Source organism: Nipponia nippon, unplaced genomic scaffold (assembly GCF_047370975.1).
Source record: "Nipponia nippon isolate SJK-2023a ecotype South Korea unplaced genomic scaffold, ASM4737097v1 scaffold_5, whole genome shotgun sequence".
Taxonomy (NCBI): domain Eukaryota; kingdom Metazoa; phylum Chordata; class Aves; order Pelecaniformes; family Threskiornithidae; genus Nipponia; species Nipponia nippon.
Window position 1 is genome coordinate 79,762,927 of NW_028262369.1, and position 24,394 is coordinate 79,787,320.

General features: G+C 35.5%; 1 protein-coding gene across 2 annotated transcripts in view; it reads left to right on the plus strand.

The window, feature by feature from the left end:
* Positions 1–23,815, plus strand: part of TTC21B (tetratricopeptide repeat domain 21B) — a 45,663-nt gene extending 21,848 nt beyond the window's left edge. For both annotated transcript variants that reach the window (XM_087733695.1, XM_087733696.1), the window contains 11 exons: positions 1,711–1,817; positions 4,348–4,536; positions 7,639–7,749; positions 8,858–8,939; positions 9,687–9,837; positions 10,361–10,522; positions 10,927–11,122; positions 13,054–13,278; positions 16,033–16,153; positions 18,471–18,538; positions 19,504–23,815. In XM_087733695.1, the coding sequence (XP_087589821.1) occupies positions 1,711–1,817; positions 4,348–4,536; positions 7,639–7,749; positions 8,858–8,939; positions 9,687–9,837; positions 10,361–10,522; positions 10,927–11,122; positions 13,054–13,278; positions 16,033–16,153; positions 18,471–18,538; positions 19,504–19,581 (1,490 nt within the window). In that variant the 3' untranslated portion in view covers positions 19,582–23,815. The remainder of the gene's footprint in view (positions 1–1,710; positions 1,818–4,347; positions 4,537–7,638; positions 7,750–8,857; positions 8,940–9,686; positions 9,838–10,360; positions 10,523–10,926; positions 11,123–13,053; positions 13,279–16,032; positions 16,154–18,470; positions 18,539–19,503) is intronic.
* The last annotated feature ends 579 nt before the right edge of the window (positions 23,816–24,394 follow it).

Below are 24,394 nucleotides of genomic sequence, written 5' to 3' on the forward strand. Positions count from 1 at the left end.
CTGCGTGATTCTAAGGAATAAACAAGTTCCATGTAAACTTCTTTTGAACTGTAAAACACAGGAAGCTATTAAGTGATAAATGAGAAATGCACTCTAAAATAAATTTCACTTACATTCAAAGGTGCTTTTGTGAGGCCTTTTAAACTTGGAACACCTGTGGTAGGTGAAGTCAGTAAATACAATAGCAGAGCTCCACACATGCAAGGTTGTTTCTCTTCTGAGCTAACAAATGTTCTGATTCTGAGTTGATCAAGTCTATACTTGATGAGTCATTCCTGCTGTTAGGGAACGGTTGTTCAGGTGGTAAATGCTACCCACTATCCTTCAGAGCAAAGAGGTTGAACAGGTTGAAGGTGTCTCTTAGGACCCTCTTTTACATGTTAGGAGTATGCACTTACAAAGCTAAAACTTCTGGATTTTTTCCCTTGTTTTTGTTAAAAGGCAAATAAGAAGTTTTAAGGTGTTTAGTGTGAGCTATTGAGCTATACCCTTAATTAAGGAAATATTTTTGCAGTGGTTTAATTATGTTTGTTAACTTTTGTGGCTATCTGAATACAGAAACAGTTAGTATTATCAAATTTTATTGCACGTCCCTTCTGTAAGTTTTTCTTATGTCGCTATTTGACTGGTCTTTCATACTGTGCAGGGGAGTGCTGGTTTTCTGTCTTGTTTACTTCTTACTGAAAAAATCTTCTGATTTAATGTTATATTCCTGTCTTAGTTAAGCCTTTGAGGATCTGGCTAATTTAATAATCATGCTCAAGACAGCTTGATCTTCTAGTGTGGAAAGATAAATCAGCAGTAAATACAGTTTTTTCTTTTTTTAGAAATGCTAAAATATCCTTCATTTGTGAAAGAAAAATGAAATGTGGGAAATGTACTGGAGGGAATGATCTTACATGATTGGCTACATGGCCTAATCTCTGATTTAGAATAGCATGTCACAATTACAGCACTTTGAAGACAGTTTGCTAATAGAGCATAGCTCAATATACTTTTATATTTTTTTTTAAATTTTGATAAAACATGGAATTTGGTGGCTTTTATGTTTTAATGTGGAACTGTGCTCAAGATACCACTTTGTCAATAGATTAAAATGAATACAAGCCAGGGAGAACTTGTATTCTTCAAATATTATTTTATGCATATATATTTTAACCATTATTCAAAAGTAGCTTGCTGCTTTTTGAGTAGATACTGAAATATTTAGTTAAATAACTGTTTGTATTCATGTCTGTTCCAGACTCTAGCAAAAGAAAGGTAGTTTGAGGTCTGACTAGAAATTTCATCAAGCAATTTAATTCTTTTTGGGTGTAACACTCATCGATTCAATTCAAACATTTTTCATTGACTTTGAAGAGGATTTAGATGAGAAATGTCAGGACAGACTGTATTTCCTGTCCACTTAAATCAAAAGCTTTTTTCTCATATTTCTGAGAATGCAAGTAAAATAGACAGTCAATTTTTTTTGTATTACTTTCTCATCTTTCAATGTCTTTGGCCTTAAATCTCACTCTGTTTGTAGGTTGTAATGTTTACTCTGCCCACTACCAACATACTGAGTCAAATCACAATCCTAAATACATAAGATTGAGCTGTGAACTTTTCACTTAAGCTCTTGGCTGGAGTATGTAGAGAGCTTCATCTTTCTTTGACTTTACCAGGATCAGTTCTTAAAAGAATCATGTATGTTTAATGTAATTCTTATAGTTAATGAATTGTCTTCTCTGATGGAAGATGGACGTTACCAAGTGCTTCTGGCAAAAATTTACAGCAAAATGGAAAAGATTGATGAAGCTATTGTTTCACTACAACAGGTAAAGGGGGGAAAAAAAAAAACCTATGAAAGCTTTCAATGTCCTCACTTTTATCCCTAGTTTCACTTTTATCCCAGATTCTAACCATATTATTTTTGTGAACGAGGAAAATGCATACATGGTAGGGATAAAGCACCAGTGACTGGTGTGAAATGTAACGAACATAAGTGCTTAGAAAGTCTAAGCTTTTTGTGAGCAGTGTTATCTGAATTTTAGATCACGTTGCAGGCTTTTACTGGAAGCCTGCATTTTTACTATGCCTTCATTTGTGTGTGGAGCATAGTTTTAACAGAGCAGGTGAAAACAAAATTGGCTATGGAGACAGCTAGGTTACGTATCTGTAGCTCAGCACTGAACACCACTCATAGAACAATCTGGAACACCTTTCAATGGCTACCTGTCATTTTGTTGTACTGCTGTTTATTTTAAATGGCAATAATAAGATCTGTTCATTCTGGACTTGAATATTATCACTCAGACTGAGGCTTGAAAGAACAAAGGTGGAAGCGAGAGAGAATTTAATCCATTTAGAAGATGCTTTCTCAACAAAAAGGTTGAGCAAGAGGTTAGGTCAGTACATTCTCTTCCATTATACCTCCACGCTGTTAGAGAAACAGTAAGCCTTGGTAGCATCTTCTGACCAGCAAGAAAAGTAAATTATGCACATTGGTTAGAAAGATAATTGTACATAAGAGTTAAAATCCTACTGATATTGCTATTTTATGTTGTTAAATTCTTACTTCTTTTTTTCTTATAATGTACTTTTTCCCCCATTCTCCTTTAGTAAATTTCCCCCAGAGCAGTCCACCTCTCTTTTCTATACTTTGGTTCTTTCAGGTTTCTCACTATATCACATTTCAAAAGCTTTGTGTTTGTCTCTCTCCCCTGTTTTTCTTTTGTTGTAGTTTTTGTTACTGCCCTCAAAACTGTCCTTCCTTGTACCTGTTCTCTTTGAAATCTTTTCCTGCTCCGTCTCCTTTCGCTGCCACATTCGTTTACACAAAACCACCTGTATTTTGATTATTTCAGATTATTATAACTTCTCTGTCATGTTATTGCCTCTTCTTAAACAGATTTCTTCCCTTGGTTTTCAGAGTGATGTTAGAAGTTCCCCCCAGATTTTACTTTGTGTTTTAATTCTCCTTCCCTGCTAGGCAAAATGGTAAGGGGGCAGGAAGAAGCAGAATAATATTAGTGCTTCCTTCTCTTCAACTTGTGAACTTTTAAATGAGCAAAGCAGCTGCTCTGAGACTTTATTTCAATGTTAAGATAGTTAATAAACTGCTTGAGCACAAAGAGGGAATCTCTTGTGCGTTAATTGGCTAGAATTCTAGTTGAAATCAAAGAAAACTGATCAGGCATGATCAGAATTGGGCATAGCTATTTCCTTATCTGCCCTCTTTTGGGGCATCTGCTGTTAACAAAGAGCTCTACCGCTGTGCTTCTGCTAGACTTTTCTTAATCACTCCCTAAATGAAGGACTTCAGAAAATAAAATTTGAAGGATCTGCTGAGTTTTCTGTGCTTAACAAAGGAGTTAAGTACACCTTCTGAGTTTTGGCCTTTGAGGTCTTGTTTATAGACCTTATCAAAAGCTTAATTTTAAGGAAAAAAAAAAAAAAAAAGGAAAAAGGCATGTAATACTTCTATTGAATATTTTTTTTTGTAGGAAGGTAGCTCTGACACTAAGGAAGTTCTTAGCGGGAGCCCAGGGAGATGATGACAAAATTCTTCTAAGCAAGACTATAGGGCTTGTGTGCAAAAGCATTACTTTTCTCTTTAATAATGAGGCTTTGTTCAATGATATCCTACACCAGCATTTTTTGTGATTACAGCTCTGCTAGTAGTTATAAATTGGAACATAACCATTTGAATTGGGGAAGAGGTTAGTTATAAATAATGCAAGGCACAGAAATATGGGGGAAATTTAGACCAATAAAAATGAGTCATCTTTATTCAAATGAATGTATTTGACCTAAATATTCCTTAGATGATATATTAAATAAGCTTGTTCATACCACCCTTTTCTTCAAGTACACAAGGGTTAAACTGGATCCCTCCCTGTCTTTTTGCTTTAATGTCCTGTTCCTTATGTTTCACAAAATACTGTATGTATGATTATCTCTAATGTTCTATAAAGTGTGGGTTATACATTATTGGATTGGCATGCAGTTGTCATCAGCAGTATTTTAGGAAAAGTATGTTGGGATTCCATCTCCTTGAAAGTGTTGAATGCTAGGTTGCTTTTCAGTATGTTTTTAATGTGAATTTTGGGGAAGTGAAGCAGTTTGAGACAAGTTGTTGAGGGAAAAATATTGGGGGGGGTTGTTTTGTTTTGCTTGTTTTCATTGAAGTTTTTTTATAGCCAAGACATTTTTACCTGCTTTTTTGTTATTTGGGGGTTATCATCTATAAAACACATAGTATGCTTATAGAACCTTTTAAAAATATAATTACATTATTTTAAAGTAGATAATGTAAAATTCATTCCTTTGAAAATTTTTGACTCTTCACTCCTTTCCCCACACAAGGCTCGGGAATTACAAGCCAGAGTGCTTAAACGGACTCAAATAGAACAGCTGGATGCAGTTCCTGCACAGAAACAGTTAGCAGCTGAAATTTGTGCTGAGATTGCAAAACATTCTACAGCCCAGCGAAACTATGAAAAAGCAATTAAATTTTACAAAGAAGCTCTTGTTCACTGTGAAACAGATAACAAGGTCAGTTCTCCCTCTGACTGTTTTGCATTGTTTTTTTGTTCAGTTTTGCTAGCTAGCAGTACATTTTTCTATTATTCACAGTGTTGAAGTATATTTACAATTTTTTCTACTTTGAGATACATAGAGCCTTGAACTTTCTCCCCTTCATCGCTTATCATGATAAAATAATTGTATGTACTGCTAATTTCTGTCTCTTACACAAGCTCCTGATGGAAGTGGTGGTCTGCATGCACTCTGAGTTGTCCATTAGATCATACAGTGAGCCTGTCTTCATGTACCAGTTGAGGATGTGTAAGGTACAGCATGGTAATAATAGCGATTGTTTCTATCTTGCTTGTTGCCTATCTTCTGGAATGAAGTTCCAGTGATTTCAGTCAGTTCAGACAATTCCTGTCTCTTCTGTATCTGTCTTAGCAGTTTTAGACTTTTATCTGGACTTTGTAGGATTCTGATTTTAGTCATAAAATGTTGATGATGTTGAGCAGTGATTATTGCACTGCTTCTCTCTTCCCTGCACTGTGTCTTTCCCACAAGTCTGCCTGTTGATAAATGCTGGTAAATTTGAGCTTATTTTTATCCCCCTCTTCCTTCTTCTACTTTCATAGCCCTGGGTTTTAGAGATAAGAGAGGGAGAAGTGAAAGGCTAAGAAATTTATAATGAGCACCAAAATTAAGTGTGAACTTTAGTGGGTTTTTAGATTAAAAATTAATAAATATATTTTTTGTCAAATTTCCACGATTTTCTAGCATAAGTGTGTTGTATATTTAGGTGTATGTGAAGACTTCTTATTTTACTGCTGCTTATTGCACAGTTGTCAGATTCACCAGCTGCTAAATTATCAGCGTCTCACCTGGTTTTAATACTTGAACTTGTGTGTTGTGGTTTCAAGAATGTAGGTCCTTCCTAAAGCTTACAACTTCAGCATCTTTGAGACAGGCTTTCCTCAAGGCATCTTGTAAGAATTATGAAGGAGAAGAAAAATAAACTGGGAGATGAATAAAAACAAGCTTAAAATATTTAAATAGGGTGACTTCCCCATTCTATCATTAAGAGCCAGGAGACTGCCTGTACAGGTACAGCTATGGCTTTTGTGGTATGCCATCCCAGTAATTCAGTATCAAAGCCTTAATCTTTTTTTCTTTCACACCGGTACTGAAATACCAGCATAGCATTTCCCTTCAATTGTTGCTAAAATCATACTATTGAGAGATTCCCATTGTTAGAAGATATGCTATGCACTGATGTTGGTACTGAATATCTCTGTTAGATGCACTTACTGGAGATCTTTGCTTTAATCTTATTTTGCTAGCAACACAGAATACAATGACATCTTAGAAAATCTAAGACTGCATTTCTGATTAAGAGCTTGTTCCCTGCTGAGTGTACTGAAAGCAAAATACTTTTGGTTACCCACAACTAGTATAAATGAGTCATTTCACTCTATTTCTACAGTTTCAGTAGATTTGAACTTGTTTTCTTCCCTTCATTTTTAAAAACATTGCTAGTACAAGGTTGGAATTGAATTCTTTTAGATTACAAAATATAAATTTGAGCTGTTAAATACCCAAGCTCTGTGAAGACATCAAGAAATGGGTATTTTCCTTACAATTACATATGGAAGTATTGGAAATTCCTTTGAAGCTATCTGTACCTTGTTTCATCAGAACAAAATCTCTTGTATTCTAGCCAAAGTAACCCAAAACAGATCTGAAATGTTGCATTAAACAAATAATTCAGCTAAATGTGAAGAGATTGCAGTACATGTCATAAGGGTTTTGTGTTGTGTTGTGTTGTTTTGTTTTACATCAAAACTGGTTAAATCTGGTAGGTAATACCCTACCTCATTTCTCTGACCAGGTAAGAGGCAATGCAGTTTCCAGATCCAGACTTGAAGTGGATCACAGACTGCATCAAGCAAATCATTTCACAGTATCATTGTTTTTTGGGTTGGGGTTGAAAATTTAGAGACCGTTTCCTGTCACTAGAATCTAGTATAGAAGTCCAGTTTAACTGGCATTCTTCTCTGACCTGCCCAAGGCAGGAAGTGTTCCTTGACTAGCAGAGTGCTTTTTGATCTTCCACTGTGTTACGCCCATAAGAACAGTGGCTTGAAGAAAGCTTTCATAATTAAAATTCTTACATGGGTGCTATCTCCATATCATTTTAATGCTTACCCACCTGCCTTTCTGTTTCAGAATTATATTGTATATGTTTGAATATGTAAATAACAGGAAGTAGGAAGAAAACAGTTGTTAAATATTATGCAAGTAGCCTTCATATCCTGAACAGGATGTTCAAAACACTATTTTGATTCAGCAGTGCCTTTTGCAAGTGTAACCAGAAAGAGAATTGCAATGCAATTATAAATGCCTCCTTTTTAAAAACAAAATCAAAACACTATTTAAAATTAAGCAGGAGTGACATTGCTTACTGTTTGTCTGCTGCTAATTTTACTTTGTGATTGGTTTCACTCCTGTTCACTTCAATGGGAACTTGATTAAATCTGTGGCAACTCTTGTGTTTATAAACTTTCCTGTGGCATTTTATTCAGAATAGTCTATGATGGGACTTCAGCCTTAAGGATGCATGCTTATGTACATTTTGGTTTGTTAATATTTATTCTGCAGTTGCTTCCCAGAAATGGATCCACACATGGTCTTAATGTGGTAGGTTTGGAAATGCAAATAAGAAAACTGTTTCTGCTGGAATTTGCTTATAGTCCAAAACTAATTGGTGAATGTTAATGAGGTATTTGCTTCTGTCACTGAATTTAAAACTACTTGTGTTTACATTTCTCCCAAGAAAATTGTTCTTACCAAAATACTGTAGTCTTCAGAGCAATACTATCTAAGCAGCTGTTTTCAATGTGCCTCCAGAATATCCCTCTGAAGAAGAAAAGTTTTATCTGTTTTAAAGGTGAGGGAATGGAAATGAATTAAATTACTTGATCAAGAGCCCACAGGAAACAACAGAGAAAGTGCTCTCTTTAGAAGAGAAATAATTTTTTCCTGAGGCTCTGAAATCTCAGGTTAATACTCGTAGAACTGAACCAGCTTTCTTTAATCTTTGAATTACATATAGTTAAATATTTTAATCTACAGGCAATGTTGGAACTTGCACGTTTATATCTTGCACAAGATGATACTGATGCCTGTCAACATCAGTGCTCCTTACTACTGAAGAACGACCAAGATAATGAAGCAGCAACGATGGTATGTGCTATTATGCTAATCCTGTATCAGAAGTTCTTTGAGGTTTGTGTGTCTGCAATGTGATGGATCCATAAAATACTACTCTTAAGAAAGCCTACAGCTTCCCATTTCAAAAAACCCATGAAAAATCCATTGCAACAAAATGTTTTTCTGTTTATGCTGGATAATGATTCAATATGAAGTTTCTAGCAATCGTTGCCTTTGTTTTATCTAAATGCAAAAATGTGTCTTTAAAAGTACTAGTAGAGGAAAAAGTAGTAGTTGCAAGATTGACTAAAGCATGGCTTAATGCATGTTCTATTAACAGTTGACTAATGGTCAGGGAAGAAGTTATTTTTCCACCATAGTAATATTAAAGCAAGTATCTAAAAAAACTTCCAGAAGAAAAGAACCCTGTACTTAAGGTGGTTTCACATGCTTACACAATCATAGTTAATCACATTCCTACTTAACCATTTCTTATTCACAGCTACAGATTCTCTGTACAGGATTTGTATACTACTTGGCTTAAAAGGTCGACAGACTGAGCAGCTTTCACTTGAACACATTAGGAGCAAAATGATTTTAAGACAGGAATAATTTATTTTCTCACAGCAGTCTAACATCTGGAATTTATCCTAGTATGGTGCAAGGACAGGGGTAATAGCATTCTTAATATATGTTATTAAATCTGCTCTTTGTTAGCTACCCCTCAGTGGAGAGAAACTGAAATGAAATAATTCGTTTTACTTCCACTTTAAACTAACTTTGCTTTTCTATATGCTTAATCTGCATTTATGGGAAATAAAATTAGGAGTAAAACTATACAAGTAAAAACAAATATATTTGAAAGGTACATGAGGTGTTTTGTTTTTCTTTTAATATTTACCTTAAGCAAAAAATTGACATATGAGCCTGTACCTGCTCATTATTATCCTGTGTGTCTGTATATAGAGAGTGTTTACTTTCCCGAGAGTAATGAAAGACCCAACTCAGTTTACTACTTGTGCAATTCCTGCAGCAATTTAAAGCTATAGTTTCCACTCCCCACTTTAAAGAACTAGAGTTCATTATAAACCACAATTTATAATATCTTGTTTTGTTTTCTCTAAACTGGTCAATATTGTAGATGATGGCTGATCTCATGTTCAGGAAGCAAGATTATGAACAAGCTGTCTTTCATTTCCAGCAGCTTCTAGAACGCAAGCCAGGTGAATATTCAGCAGTGATATTTTTAATTGTTTCTGGTACATAGTTCTAATGAGAGAGAGGCATAAATATCTAAAAAGTACTTTGTATGATTAAAAAGAAATGTGCTATTTGTAATGTAATGGATACTAAAACCAAAGACCACTACTGTATGTAAAAACATAGTTATTGTAAGGGAAGATGTGAAAATTATTTCTTGCAGATACAGTAATTTACGTTGCAATGTGCATTGTTTACCTCAAGCCAAATATAGCTAGGGCGTTATTTACTTGTAACTGTAAAGCACTTTCTCTTGTGTTTAAGATATCAAGTGCATGAACACAAAGCTAGCATTTTATTTCGAGGTTAATAAAGGAAACTTGTCTCGGACAGGGCTAAGTTTCTTTTAGCAATTTAGAAATTACTAGAGAAAGCTACTTAAATCTGTTAAAAATAATACTATAATGAATGTAAAGCTTTTTAGTGGACTTTGTGAATGAAGTCATGAGAGTACAGCAAATGTTTTTGTTTGAATGCTTTTGGAAGTGAAGTGCAACTATACTTATCTATATACAGGTTTTTTTAGAAGTATTGCAAGTATCACTTGATACCTTCATTCTTGTATCTGTGGTTACTATGTAATATGACTTATGTATTACACCATATATCGGTTTTGTGTGTGAAAAAACAAGGCAGGCTCTTTATTTTCTTTAAGATATTTGTACAGCAAATAACTAGAATTACAATGTCCTAATTATTTGTGTGTTTAGATAACTATGTAACCCTCTCGCGATTAATTGATCTCTTGAGAAGAGCTGGGAAGCTAGAAGAAGTCCCAAGATTTCTTTTAATGGCTGAAAAACATTCTTCCAGAACCAAGCTTGAACCAGGCTTTCACTACTGCAAAGGACTGTATCTTTGGTACTTGCAAATATAATAAGATAAGGTTTATTTGATTATGTAGTACATAATTTAAATTAACTTTCTTGTCATCCATTATCATTCAAAGGTGCTACTTATAGTGTGATAAGTAATATAGTACTACTTTCCTAATTACTTAAGGTGCTGGGATTTAGGAAAGATCTCATTTTCTCTTCTGAAATACTTCCCAATAAGCTTCTCTTGGAAATTAAGCTATTTTATCTGTCTCACATACATCTTTCATTTTTCCTGCTTGTTAAAAGGGGTATTCTTGCTGGTTCAATAATATAATATTATTTATTTTCAAATTTTAGAATTTATCAAACTGATCTTAGTCTGCAAAAACAAATTCCTTGCAACAGTATGTGTGCTGTTCAGACTTTGCATTATCAGTGTGTGCAAGTGTCATCTGTTTTTTTGTTTGTTTGTTTTTAAATGCTTGGGTTTCTTCTTGGGATTTGGGTGGGATTTGGGGCAGTGAATTTTACTTGCCTAGCTTTAAATATTTTAATTATCTGTCTAGGTATACAGGTGAACCAAATGATGCACTCCGGCATTTTAATAAAGCTCGAAAGGACAGTGACTGGGGACAGAATGCAGCCTACAACATGATTGAAATTTGTTTGAACCCAGATAATGAAATTGTGGGGGGTGAAGTCTTTGAAAATCTGGATGCTGACATAGGGTAAGTGAATGAAATAAATGTCTTTTGGGTTCTTCTGTCATCCCCTTCCTCTGCCGCCCCTTAATAATGTGCCTTAATTTAAATTGCTAGAACTTTGAGCTCATCTAATGCTTTGAATATTCTACTTACTATATTGTGAGAGACCATCCTAGTCTGTAATAAGTCAGTCTCAGGCAGAAAATATAGAAGATTTTATCTGGAATCTGGTCACTTGCAGTGTTAAAAACAGCTTGTTAGGTTGGAACTGCTGTTGTGACAGAAGAGAATCAATGTAGAATGCCGATATTACAGAGTCATCTTGTACAAAATGGCATGCCTTTAGCATGGAATCACTACTAACTTGAAATTACTTTGGTATATGTTAAACAAATAAGCTTTTACAAACTCTTTCTTTCTGATAACAGTAATTCAACAGAGAAGCAGGAGTCTGTGCAGTTGGCTGTAAGAACAGCAGAAAATCTTCTGAGGGAACTCAAGCCTCAGACCATTCAGGGTCACATTCAACTGCAGATCATGGAAAATTATTGTCTCATGGCAACCAAACAAAAATCAAGTGTTGAACGAGCATTGAACACTTTCACTGAAATAATAGTGGCTGAGGTTAGTAACCTGTCTCACTTCTTCAGTCTTCTGTTTCACACTTACTACATTTTTTTTCAACTAGTCTCACAGTTTACATTCAGGAATAGTGGCATGTGTTAGTGCTATTAGTTCTAAGGATTATTTTTTCTTCCTATTAAAGCATATTTTATAGAAAATTTGAAAAAAAAACATGCTGAAATAACATCTTTTAGAAGTTTTCAATTGGATTGCAAATTTATAACTCAACTATATGCTAATATTGCCAGTTACTGAAATGTGAATAGGCTATTTGGTTTGAGTTGCTGGATTTGCTTTTTAGTTCCCAGTCTTGCCAGCAGTGTCTGATGATATAACGCTATACAGTGCCTTCATTCTGTAAGCAAAACTGATTAAATATAAGCTGCCTTCATGTAGTTCATGGCAATTTGACAGAATTTAGATTCCAGAGCCAGATTATCCATTTGCTTAAAATTCATCCTTATGATGGAAATTTTTGTTATTTTACGGATACTTGTAGTCATTAGCTTTATGATTAATAACAGATGCTCTTGTTACCAGCACCTTTCAACAGATTTTATTTAAGCATGTGTAGATGCATTTAGTCCATCAGAATGCCAAGAAATACTGAAGTTACTACTACCTATTACCGGAGTGCTACACTGCTTCTTGGCTGAGCTGGGTATACTGATGCTTATCTTCTGTGTAAGGCAGTTGTGAGAATCACAAAGTGTCCTTCTGCCTCCAGTCCTGGCTTCCCAGTCCTGCTCAGAATTGATCTGGGGTCCTGTGAATATTGAATGTTTTTCACATAGTGACACAATTCCAGCAGGAAGAATGGTCCAGTCTAATGAGTCTTCTCTCCAGGGTCGCATAAAATATACAGTTTTAATCTCTTCAGACTAAGAGAACTGAGTCGATTCCCTCTTTGGGTAACTTCTAGGTAAATGCTCTTGCCTTGGCTATTAGAGGAAAAAGGGGTCTCCTCCCTTCTCCTGAGCTCCGTTTTGAAAGAGTGCAATGTGACAGAAGGTTAAAGTGCCTGAAGTTATTGATCCATGCTAGATGTGACTATTGAAGGAGAGGGGGGATGAGCTGATCATTATGTGGAAGAGGGGCTTTTGGTGGGGCCATTTTTATTTTTTTTTTAACCCACTCTGGCAAGCCTATTTACAGCACAACCCTACAACAAGGTGTAGAGGCAGAATACGAATAGTGAGGCAGGAGCACTGAGAGGAAGAAAGAAGCTTTTAAGTTATTTGCTGATAGAACTACTCTCTGCATTTAGGAAGCAGTTTTGGGGTATGAGCCCCATTCTCATCTATATCCTGTGCTAATAAAGGCAGGATTTTTAAAAATCACACTTGCTCCTGCACTCCTTACTGCTTGCTTGAGGCTCTTGTATAAAATCATGGCTTTTAAGAATCCTGTTTGTTATACACAGCTTTTGGATACAGGCAGTTTAGACTTAGATTTTTAGGAGCTGTACACCTAATAATAGGAATTGGTGTCCCTGTTGTTGACATTTGACAAGCACTTGTAAAAGTAGAAAATACCACTTGTATTGTAACTTCAAGTGAGTTCAGTTTCTATCTGAAGTATTTATTTGTGTATCAAAAGGATAGATCTTGGTAGTACCAGAATGTTTCTTGTTGAGATGAAATACCTGCAGATACTTTCAATGTTTCCTGAGCCTGAAGAAGATTGTTTTGAGTCCAAACTTATATTCAGCCTCTTAATTATTTAACATGGGTGTTTATCATGATTAGTCTTACAGAAATGATCATATCACTAGATGGAAAACATGTTTGTAAGATTGGATGTTCTATCTTTATTTCCTGAGATTTAGCTTTTGGTTTAGTTTTCAAATACCTGGTGAAAGTCTTATTTTAAAAAAAAGTTAAAAGAAAAATAAAAAAGCACCAAGGAGTCACTTATGCTTTTTATTGCAGAAGGATCATATACCAGCACTTTTGGGAATGGCCACAGCCTACATGATCTTGAAACAGACTCCACGAGCCAGAAATCAGTTAAAACGGATTTCAAAAATGAGCTGGAATCCCATTGATGCCGAGGAGTTTGAAAAGAGTTGGCTTCTGCTTGCAGATATATATATTCAATCTGCAAAATATGATATGGCGGGTGAATTATTAAAACGATGCCTTCGTCATAACAGGGTAAGTGACTGCACAGTAGAAGTAATCTTAGTAACCTTCTGTTTTAATTCGTCTAAATGTTTAGTTTTCCTCTGAAACATGATTTCGAAATGTATTTTTTCCAGTTGCCTGGTATTTCACTTATCAAGGAGAAGTAGACCAAAACAAGCCAGGAAACCAGTAACTTTACACTGGAGGGTAGTAAGCAAACCTGTGAATGCTGCTTAGTCATTTTTATTCATATTATAGAATAAGTTATGCAAGTTTTAGCTGTGGTGTTGCTGGGAGCTTAAGGTGTTTATGGAGTGTCAGAGATGCATTTTACTGAGTCTTGCAAACCTGATGAAGATGTAGTCGTATAAATTTTGGATATTTGCTGCATTTATTCAGAGATGTTATCTTGATATCTTAAAATATGTTTTTAAACATTTATGTTCATAAGCCTGCTACTATACAGGATTTTCTTTTTTAATGCTAGTATTAATCCTCTGCTGTGAAGATACTGTCTGGTAGATTGTCTGGGGACAAGCTCTAATGTTTTTACCTCAGGGTTTCTGAGCAGGCAAACTTCCCAATACTCTCCTTTGACTATAGGAACAGGCACAGATCTTAGTTTTTGTGGTTATTTTTTGCACTTTGTCCCTTTTTGCTGATCACATTTTTCCACGTATGCACTTCACTTTCCTTTGCATGAGGCACATCCAATAGGCTAGTCTTCCATAGATACTATGCTGCAGGTTCAGGATACTGTTTATAGCGCACAGATTTGGCTTAGAAAAGGACCTGATGATGTGTATTTCTTTTTCTGAATTCATCAGTATAGAAGGTAAGGTTCATTATTCAGTCACATTCCTGCAACCTCCTTGAGAGGTAGACTCTTTTTGAACTTGTACTCTTTTTATTTCTAAATAGAAAATTAAGCAGCTACAACAGTTCTTGGTATAATGGTATTATGTACTTCTGCAGAGATGCCCCTTAAAATAGGCTGTACTCAATTTGATTTTTACAGAAAATGAGTTTGAATTTAGTTAAGAAAAAATTCTACCTTAAGGTCAGTTACACACTTGTCCAGATGGCCCAGGGAAGTTGCAAGATCCATACCCCTGGAGGATAAATGTGAGTCATCTCCTAAAATAAGACATATCTTGAAATAGATGGTCTGTTGAGCAGGTGCATACCACAAACGACACTTTGTTGCAGAAATTCCCAAGCATCTCTAAAAACATAGTCTACATTAGCCTGCCAAGTAATTTGTTTTCTTCTAAAAAGTTGGAGACCCCTGAGGGACTTAAATAAACAAGCTCTGCTTGATAGGAAGGAGGATGGCAAATTAGACATCTGCAACTCCAGTTTCTTAACAAAACAGCACAGTAAAGATACTGACTTTTTTCCAACTTGCATGCAAAGCAGCTAAGCAGGAATTGTACTACACAAATAGATATTGAATATTTTACATCTTAGAATATCTTATTAATTCACAAGACAATGTTTTGCCTGGTATTCTCCAATTTGGAAGATTTGATTAGATTAAGAAAACATGTTATTGTGATCAATTAGTTTTTAGGATTGTTTTTAGCAGTAAGAATTGAATGATGTGGATCTATATAAACAATTTAAGTAAATATGTTGAGTGAAAATTTCACAAAAGCCTAGTATCTTCTAATAGGGGTTTGTTTTGATTTTAAGTCTTAGGTTTGGTTAGTAAGATCCCAATGAACAGATTGTTTCTATGAAATTGGGGTTTCTTACTGATTACTCCTCTTGATTTTGAACTCTGTTTATCACAAATGAGAAGGGGAGTATATTTTTATCCTCATCTTCCAGGCATTCCTATACTGCTTATCCCAGTATGCTGTGATTTGAAAGCTTTTCATCAGTAGATTTTGGAAGCTTAATTGGAAATAGTGACATTAAAGATAGAATGTAATTTATGTATCAGCATTTCTTTGCTCTGCCTATGTAAACAAGGTGCACATTTTCAGAAAAGCTTAATTTTTTTCTCAAATATTTGACCTATTGGCAGCATGAATATAAGCTGTTCAGAGTAAGTTAGTTTTGCTTATTTTCGTAATTTTTTTCTGCTTTACATATAGAATGTAAGATTTCTGTATGAATTACTGTATCTTTTGTAATAACTTTTATTATGGCATTAAATTGACTTAAATGTATGTGTAACATAAGCAAGGCTAATACTTTCATCTAGTGCTTAATAGTTTTTGGAACCTGTTTTTCAGATGCTTGTAACTTGCCACTTGGAGTTATACAAAATGAAATATTTAATGGTTGGTGTTCCCTTCAGGATATTTGTGTCTGCCCTTTAGCTTTAAGGGGAGAACTACAATGCAAAACAGTTTCCAAAAATAAGGCTGTGAAAATACCTTTTTAAGAAAAAGTGAAAGAAACAATATTTGTGGAAGATGCAACACTTTCCAGCTGGACTTGAAATGCGGCTGACATAGGGTTATTATTAACTGAGGGGAGGTATCTACAGGATTCCTGGAGGCTCTAAACATTTTTGAAGGAGTAGTTGCAGTGTCCGCTGTGATGAACTCTATACTTGACTCAGAGTAACTTAGGAAGTCTCTGTGCAGAATTTCATATAAGTGATATGTATTACAGATGTTTAAAATCAAGACTATCTTGTCATCAAAGTTAGTACAAGTATCACTTATGCTTTCCAGTTGTACAGATTTGAAGTATTTAAGCAATTAAGCTGTCAGTATTATATATAAGCTTACCTAAATAAAATTTTGAATGAGTATTTATATTTTGCAGTCATGCTGCAAGGCTTATGAATACATGGGATACATAATGGAAAAGGAACAAGCATATAAGGATGCAGCAATAAATTACGAGATGGCCTGGAAATACGGAAACCAAACGAATCCAACAATAGGCATGTATATACAACCTATATGTATGATTTCAGGCACTACAGTAGGAATGAAACAGCTACCCTTTGCTGGCAAGACTGTTTTTAATTTTCCACAGAGATAATCACTGGTTTTCCTCACATAAGTACACCTTTAAACATCTGTGGTTTTTAAGAGTCACTTGGAAAGCCCTGGTGGCAAGAGGTAGCAGCTTTATGATACTTCAGAAGTTCCTGCTTACTGTTTTAGTACAAGGTTTGGTCTGAAACCAGTTTTAGTTTGCTCTTTGTGAACAACTTTCTCTGTAAGTACAGCATTAATTTTTAATGATATATTTATAGTAATGCAGTATGTACTGTCTATAGTAGAGAACCTTTTATAATACCCAGTATGTATCTGATGGTGGCAGATCATTGATTTAATTATTTCATTTTGATAATCAGATAAATTATCTACTTATATGGATAAGGGTTTATATACATGAGTAAGGATTTTAAAAAACAAATTATTTAAATATCTTGAAATATATCTGTTTTAAAAAACATGGTTAAATGAAAACTTGGGATACTGTTCAAGTTCTAGTTTGGGCGTTTACTTGAAGTCTACACTGAACTGTCACATTTTTAGACTATTTTACCGTAGGAAACCCTTTATGAAATGGATACATAGGATACAATGCTCTCTTACTCAACACCTAGAGCCTGTCTCTAGGTCCCAAGGCTGGTGGCTTACACAAATTCTATTCCAGGTTTTGGGCTGTGCTTTGGGTCCCTCAAAAATACGTACTTCTTTCAGTCTTTAACCTGTGGTCTTTTTTTGTGCCCTACGTTTTTTTAGCATTAGGGTGAGATAGCCTTTGGCATCAACTGGAAAAACAGTGGTGTTTTAACCAGATTGTAACTGTTATGCATATGAACTGCCATATATTTTGTTTCTTTAACTGTAACTCCAGGATGCTGCAATAGTTTGGTTCATTATTTTATCTAATATGATCTGTAGCTTAAAGTAGTGTTTTATTAATGGAACTAAATGTTTTGTGGTTTAGCTCCTTCTTTTATAACACAGTTAAAGATGCAAAAATGCATATGCATGGATGGATTACCAAAACTAGATGTTACCCTATGTACTGTGAGTCAAAAAACTAGGAGGGTTAAAGCAGAAGGAAGACTCGGATGTCAAAACAGAAATAAAAAGGACTGATAGAAAACTGACTTAGGTGTTATGGGAAAATCTCTAGATGTCAAAGTATGAATTTGGATGCAGTAATTTTACTAGTTGTTCGTGTTCCTGTAGACTGACCCGTGAATGTCTTGGCTAAGATATTACAGTTGTTGATCAAATAAAATGTATTAGAAAGAAGTTTTAATAGTAAAACGGTGTGTCAAAACATGTGATTTCTTGAGCGTGTAGAGAATGTAGATCGAGACTTTTATTTTGCTATTTTGAAACCCTCTACAAGGTAGGAATTGAACAAATTACAAAATCATTTGGTGTCTAGACAGGAGAATGCCATAATGAAATTAAACTGTGGAACAATCTTGCATACAAAAAGTGAGAGTATGATATTGAAGGTACTATGTGCACATTGTTTTCTAGTTTTGCATACAGCATTGTGAGAGCTGTCATACATTAAAACTAAAACGATTCAAGCAGACAAACTGCATCTGGCAAGCCAAACTGCATAAACTGGTATTGGATCCCTCATACTCATTTGCTAGTGAGGATAAGTTCATAAATGAAAGATTTAAAATTTTGAATTTTGGAAATTGCATGCTTATAAGCTTTTTTCAGCAGTCCTGATCTCTGTCCAGGCTGATATACTTGAGCTATAGCTTCTATGTTGAAAGTATCAGCCTGACATGTTGCTATGCAACTTAGGTATTCCATGTGACCTTTTTTAATCAGTGGAACAGAATAGCATTTTAATTCCTTAGTTTGTTATTGCTCTCCTGATTTTTTTTTTTCTTCTTTTGTCCTTTAATAATGGAATTGCCTTTACAGAGCAACAGTATGTTTTAAGTCACAGTGAGAAACTCTGAGGGGTACCATAGTAACTGAAAGAGGACAACCATTATTTATTTCCTGTAGTAACACATGCTGTCCAGAATAATGTTTCCTTTTGATTCAAACATAGATATCAGTGTGTAAAGAACTTTTATTTACTACTTGAAGTGACTTTCAGTAGAAATTTTGATCTTTATAGGCTTAGATGAGAGAATACTAGAAAACAAACATACTAACTTTAGAGACGTATGGTGACAAATTAATTTGAATGTGATATTTTCATTATTAAATCCAGAAACTCAAATTGTTGCCTTTTTTTTCCCCTTTTACTAACAGGATACAAGCTGGCTTTCAATTACCTGAAAGGAAAGAGATATGTTGATGCAATCGATGTTTGTCACAAGGTAGAATTTTTATATGTACTTAATATTCTGTCTATTGTAGCAACATTCTTTTACATAATGATCCTTTTTTTGAGTTTAAATTTCTAAAATATATGGCTCAATGTCAGAAAGATGCCCTAATTAATAAGTTTGATTAAATTAATTATCTTCTACATAATCTGCTTTATCCTGAACTCCCTGGCCACCATATAAAGTGGCTGGCTATCATATGTGAAAGAATATTTGAATGGCAGCACCTTCTTTTGACCCTGTGGTTGCAACTTGGTAAATCCATATAGAAGAATAGCTGAAGAAATTAATCAAATGTTAATATCAGAAGACACTGTTGGAAAGTAACTTCCAGTATTATCTTTGTATGGTCCAAACATAAATAGAGCAGATGCAGAATAAGAGGAAGGGCTACTATTACAGAAGCAGAGTGAACATTATGAATTAATAATTGTTAGTATTAGTAAAGAAATAAATTAGATTTGCTTTTTTGAGGGGAATTAAAGATAACTAGAAAGGACAAATTGAATGGAAGGATAAGGGAGAGGAGGGAATTGGGAAGATGAAGAGGGTAGAGTATAGTAAGAAAGAGCCTGAGGAGTGAAAATGTAAGAGCAGTTTATCATTGCAGAGAAAATATACTTAAAACCTCGGAAATGTCTCCAGAGGTCACTGTTCTGAATGCATGCATTTCAAGTGACCCAGAGGCTTTAGCCCTTGACCCCTGTGTCTTTCGCGCCGAGGTGACAGGGCAGCATGAAAGGGAAGCAAAGGTGTCTTTGATAAAGCTGTTCTTGATCTCCATACATGGTAGCCTCTAGCCACAGTTAAATATTTATGCATTCTTAAAACAAACTTGTCATGTTTGTTATTTTAGTTTTAGAATGTAAGCTCAGTGATGAGGGGGATAACCAAACACAGTATTCTTTCCTTTTCCTTTAGACACAGAACTTTTGGGTTGTTTTGTCTTTTGACAGGTCCTTGAAGCACATCCAAACTATCCAAAGATCAGAAAGGAAATACTTGACAAGGCCCGTGCATCACTAAGAACATGAATTTTTTTTTTTTTGTATGGCTCGTGGACTTGTTTAATCTGACTTCGGAAACTACGAATGAAATACTGCAGTGACAGAGACCATAGCAGCACAAAAGTATTGTGAATATGATTAACTTAATTATACTAGAGATCTGGATTATTTTCAAGAAAAATGTGCAGCCCTGAAAGAAGTTGTATTTACTCTCATTCAGGAGAGAATACTGCTTACACTTGTGCTATGTAAAGTGTCATCCAGCATCATAAAAAAGCGTCATCAGCATTGTAAAAATGTTTTAAAGCATATAACTCAGTATTTTGTTTTGTCCCTTTGAAATAGCACTCAAAACAACAGCCTATTCTATGTAGTGCAGGTGCATTGTTAAGATGCTGGATTTCAATTTGTGTAAACCATTTATCCATAATTACAGTGTAATCTTTATTACTAGAGGTGTATTTCTAAAGTATGGGTTTTTGTTTTTACATATATTATAAGCACACTTTATTTTTTTAATCTTGAAAAACAAGCTATATACATTGTTCATAATGAAATTTACATTTTTAATGAAAATCTAATATTTAAAATTAAGAACTTATGTAAATACTCAGTAAAGGCTTTTATAGAGCATGCAAAGCTTGCACAGAATTTATTTTCTACTCATGCTCTCTATTATCCACCTGTCAGATTTCCATGAAGGGAAATGTTTGACATTTGTAATTGGAAGTGTTTAGTCTTTCAACATTGTATGTGTAGAGGGTACAGCCATATGTGCAGAAGTTACCACTCATATTGTTTACTCCATATAAAACAGCTTTCTGAAGAAATCATTTTGATTACAGGGGATTATGATCTTGTCTCGTACAGAATATACCTGTGGATCTTTAAGGGAGCAATAGCATGTCATGAATGAGAGGAAGGAGAAGGATCAGATTTTTTTCAGTGATGCAGAATTTTTGAAAGAGCAAATGCCTAACAAAAAACACTGTTACACTGCTGTAGTTGATTTTCAAACAGCACTTGATGTTGTATGTATTTGACTAGAAAAGTAATGTTTTGGCATGAAAAGAGAATTTTTAATACTAGCGATTAAGTTTCTTAAAATAACCAGTTTCAGTTTCCTTGTTAGGTCATTTTAGCTTTTCATGTTGACGTTGTGTAAAGTCACTTTCATTTGATTTTTGGGTTTCTTTTTTACGACAACTGAATGTTAAGGCTACAAAAGGAAGCCTGTTTACAATCATATCTAATCTTGCTTATCAATAACTGGGTGCTGTATCTTGGGTAACTTTATAGCCTTGTTTCCTGAATAGATTGACATGCATCACTTACACAATGATGCTACCTGCTGGTGGTTTCCAGGCTCTGCATTCCAGTAATTTTTGAGCTGTTGGTCAGCTAAGTTAAAATTAATAGGTGTGTCTCAGGACTATAACACTTCTACAAGATTTGTGTGAATATTAGAATTGAGAGAAGATCCAAATAAGCAGCCTCTTCTTCCCTAGGGATCCTTGAAACTTATGCTGTAGCCTTATCCCTTCTGTCTGAGCACTGGCAGGCAGTGGGTACATAACTGTACCAGGCACAGTACAGGCTCCCTGTTTTTTGCCTGCAAGTTGTGCAGCTCTGAGGAAGAAGATTTAGGAGATTGGGGGGAAAAAATGATGGTATGGGAGTGGAATGAGGAACATGGAAGGATCTGGAAAGTGCTGAGGCTGGGGGGAGCTATAAGGGAGCTGGGCTGTTGGGATCAGTAGACTGAATTCCTAAACTATGCAGTTTTGGGTGTTTTCCCCACTGCTAAAAGAATAAGTACATAGGCCTTATCAAGGCAGTTTCTAGTAAAACAGTATTTCTTTGTACACAGCTCTATTCATACAGGATCAATGTGGTTTTCCTTCCTCAATAGCATTGGAATAACATTTAGCTGAAGTTTAGAATAAAAATAGGTGGGTTTATGTCAATACATGCAAGATGTTTTCAAAAAAGGCAAGACTAATGTGCATCTACATCTACTTTAGTTTGTTTTTACCATGATTATAAGATGCACATTACCCTTTTGTAAGATGGGTAACAGATCAGGTTATGACAATGATAAGATACAGAAATTAGTTGATAGAAACTGAACTGAGACTTTGAGCTTTTTGTGGCTAACTTTTGGTGAAGAGCTTTATTTATTTGTACGCCATGCAGGTAAAAGATTTCTGAATTCCCTATTAGCTATCTTGAGCATATCTAGCCACTAGTGTCTTTTTATGGATGAGGTGTTTAAAAGAAGAGTGCAAATGAGGCACATCTTGGGACTTCAGGTAAAAAAAAACATGGTGACTATAAATAGTCCTTTAGAGAAAATCTTGCTTTAATATAGTATTCCCAGAAGAAATAAATGGCCTTTCCATTTCCCTTTTGGTTTATATGGGGCAATTTAAGTTTTTCTGTCCTTGCTAAATCTTTGTTTACTTTCTCTGTAGAAGGAAAGGTATTGTTTCATTTCTCTTTACTCCAACTAATTGAGTGTGTTGATTTCAGCTTTCCTTCTGCTTTTACAGTTTCTTATTTTAAAAATGTGTGTCCTGGTAGTGCTTTTTTAGCCCCTTTCTTAATAAATGGTTTTGAATGGAAGAGACTCCTGGGATGGAAGGGAGTCAGTAATGCTAATTTCAAAGAGCTGCAGTCTTTAGTGCAGTGTTGCTTAGCAACCCATCTTCCAGTTTTGCCTTTGGTGAATAAAAGAGGAGAGTGAAGCTGTGGTTTCTATTGATTCATTCATTGAAACTGGAAGTCTAAGCATCTTGTGGCTATAGCAACAGAAGCCATAGGTGTCTCTTCCTCTCCTCTCTTGCCTCCCTTTCCCCTGCAGGTACAGAATGCCTAGAGTATCTTCTTGAAGATACGTAAACACTTTTGCTAACAGCGTACTAAATACTTTTGTTCTAATTCCCTACTGCTTTTTTTTAAAATTTGTACCAATACTAGAAAGATGGTCTAGAAAGTCATTAGGTGAAATAATTAGTATAATTAGCTAAAATAACTAAACTAGCAAGACTCTTACAGAAAAATAGACTAGAAGTAAATTGCAGTTTTTCCCCCTGGTTTTGGACTAGGTTTGACTATTGCAAGTCATTTCTCAAATGTGGCTACAGCAGTTTTTAGAAAGGCACATGAATCAGGCAGCTCTGGTTTAGTAACCTAAACCTTAATCTTATTAGACATTAGATGAGTGAGTAGCTTTACAAACATAATAGTTTAAACAGTTTATAGTGTTAGAGAATTTGTTGAAAATTTTCTGAACGAATTATCTTTGAAAGTGATCCAGGAGACATTTCTGGGAAGTTGTGATGGTGGGGGTGGATTCTGGCTTTTCAGAAGTTGATAATAAAGAACTCATTAGTGTGTACCCTATACAATACTGAACAGGAAAAAATAAGAAATTAAGGAAAAATGTCAGTAGCAAGTACTTCTCCATCAGCTAGTGACTATGACACTTTAAGATCACTGTTTTGTCAGTTTAGGCTCCTTACAACTGTGATTTTGATTTCTGGCTTCGTTTACTCTGGTTTACCTCTTGCTTCATCTTGCAATGAAATCTGAACTTTTTTTTTTTTTTGAAACATTGACCTGCCTTAAAATGTTTAGAATTGGATCATTACTGCAAAAATCACATGCTTTTATCTCTGCTAAAACTTGGTTTGGTAATTATGTGACATGGTGCTTGCTAAAAGAGGAGCTAAGTGAATGGTCTAAATCTTGTTCTGAAGTACTTTTTTTTTTTTTTTTTAAGGAGTCAGTATGCCTGTTAATGCAGGCTCTATTCTGGAAAACAGCAGCTTTTAAAATGTTCACACTAGAACTTTGCCTGACTTGAATTTTGTGCTACGAAAAGTTTGTTGGCTATGCATGTCTTGGGTGATGTAGTACTTGCTACAGTTCATGCCTCAACTTTAAAGGCATAAGGAAGGATTTTAACATGCTAGAAATATAGTACATATTAATTGTGATTAATTCTGGTCTAAATCTTCATTAAGTTATCCTGGGGAAGATGAATTCCATCATAAAATACTGGTATTAACATTTTTGTCACTGCTGTAGAATCAATATAACTGCTGCCAACTCGCCGTGTATTTGCTGAGCAAATTTAGCTACCTGCAGTTCAGCAACCTGAGAGAAATCAACTTTGAAGTGGGGGGCTGAGACTGGGATTGCGCTGCTTTTATTTGAAAGGAGGAGGAAAGGGAGAGTCTATGCTGTATTAAGGGAAGATAGGAACAAACTTTGTGGGATTATTACTTTTGGTTTTTTGCCAAATTAAACCCTGCTTCTATAAAAAAAGTGATTTTATATCTGTTCCTCCAGGCAACTTTGCGTTGTAAAGGAAGGGAACTCAGTGTGATATCCTTTCCCTCAACCTCTGATCTCACCTCTAAGGGATTTTGTGTTCTGTTTCCCAGCAACATGAGCTGGGAGTGCTTGGTCAACCACATCTGACACGACATAACGCTTAGGTGATTGAAGAAAAAAATCACAGCCGCCTGCGGTGATGCTTAAAATGCAGTCTGTAATTTGGACGTTAAAGCATGCATCGAGGGCCGTGCCCCGCTGCGGTGTGCATTATGTAATTGTCTAAAAATCACATTTTCCTTCGGGTACAGGAGGCGAAGAGGGATGAGCAAAGCCGCCCGCTCCAAAAGCGGCCGTGCTCTTGGCTTCTCTCAGCCGCAGCTCCCGCTCTCCTCCAGGCCCCTGTCCGCCTTCCCGCCGCCGCCGCCGCGGGTCTCTCGGCTCCCCCTTCCCCCGGGCCAGCGCAGGGCCCCGGCCGGCGCGCGCGCATCCCCCCGCC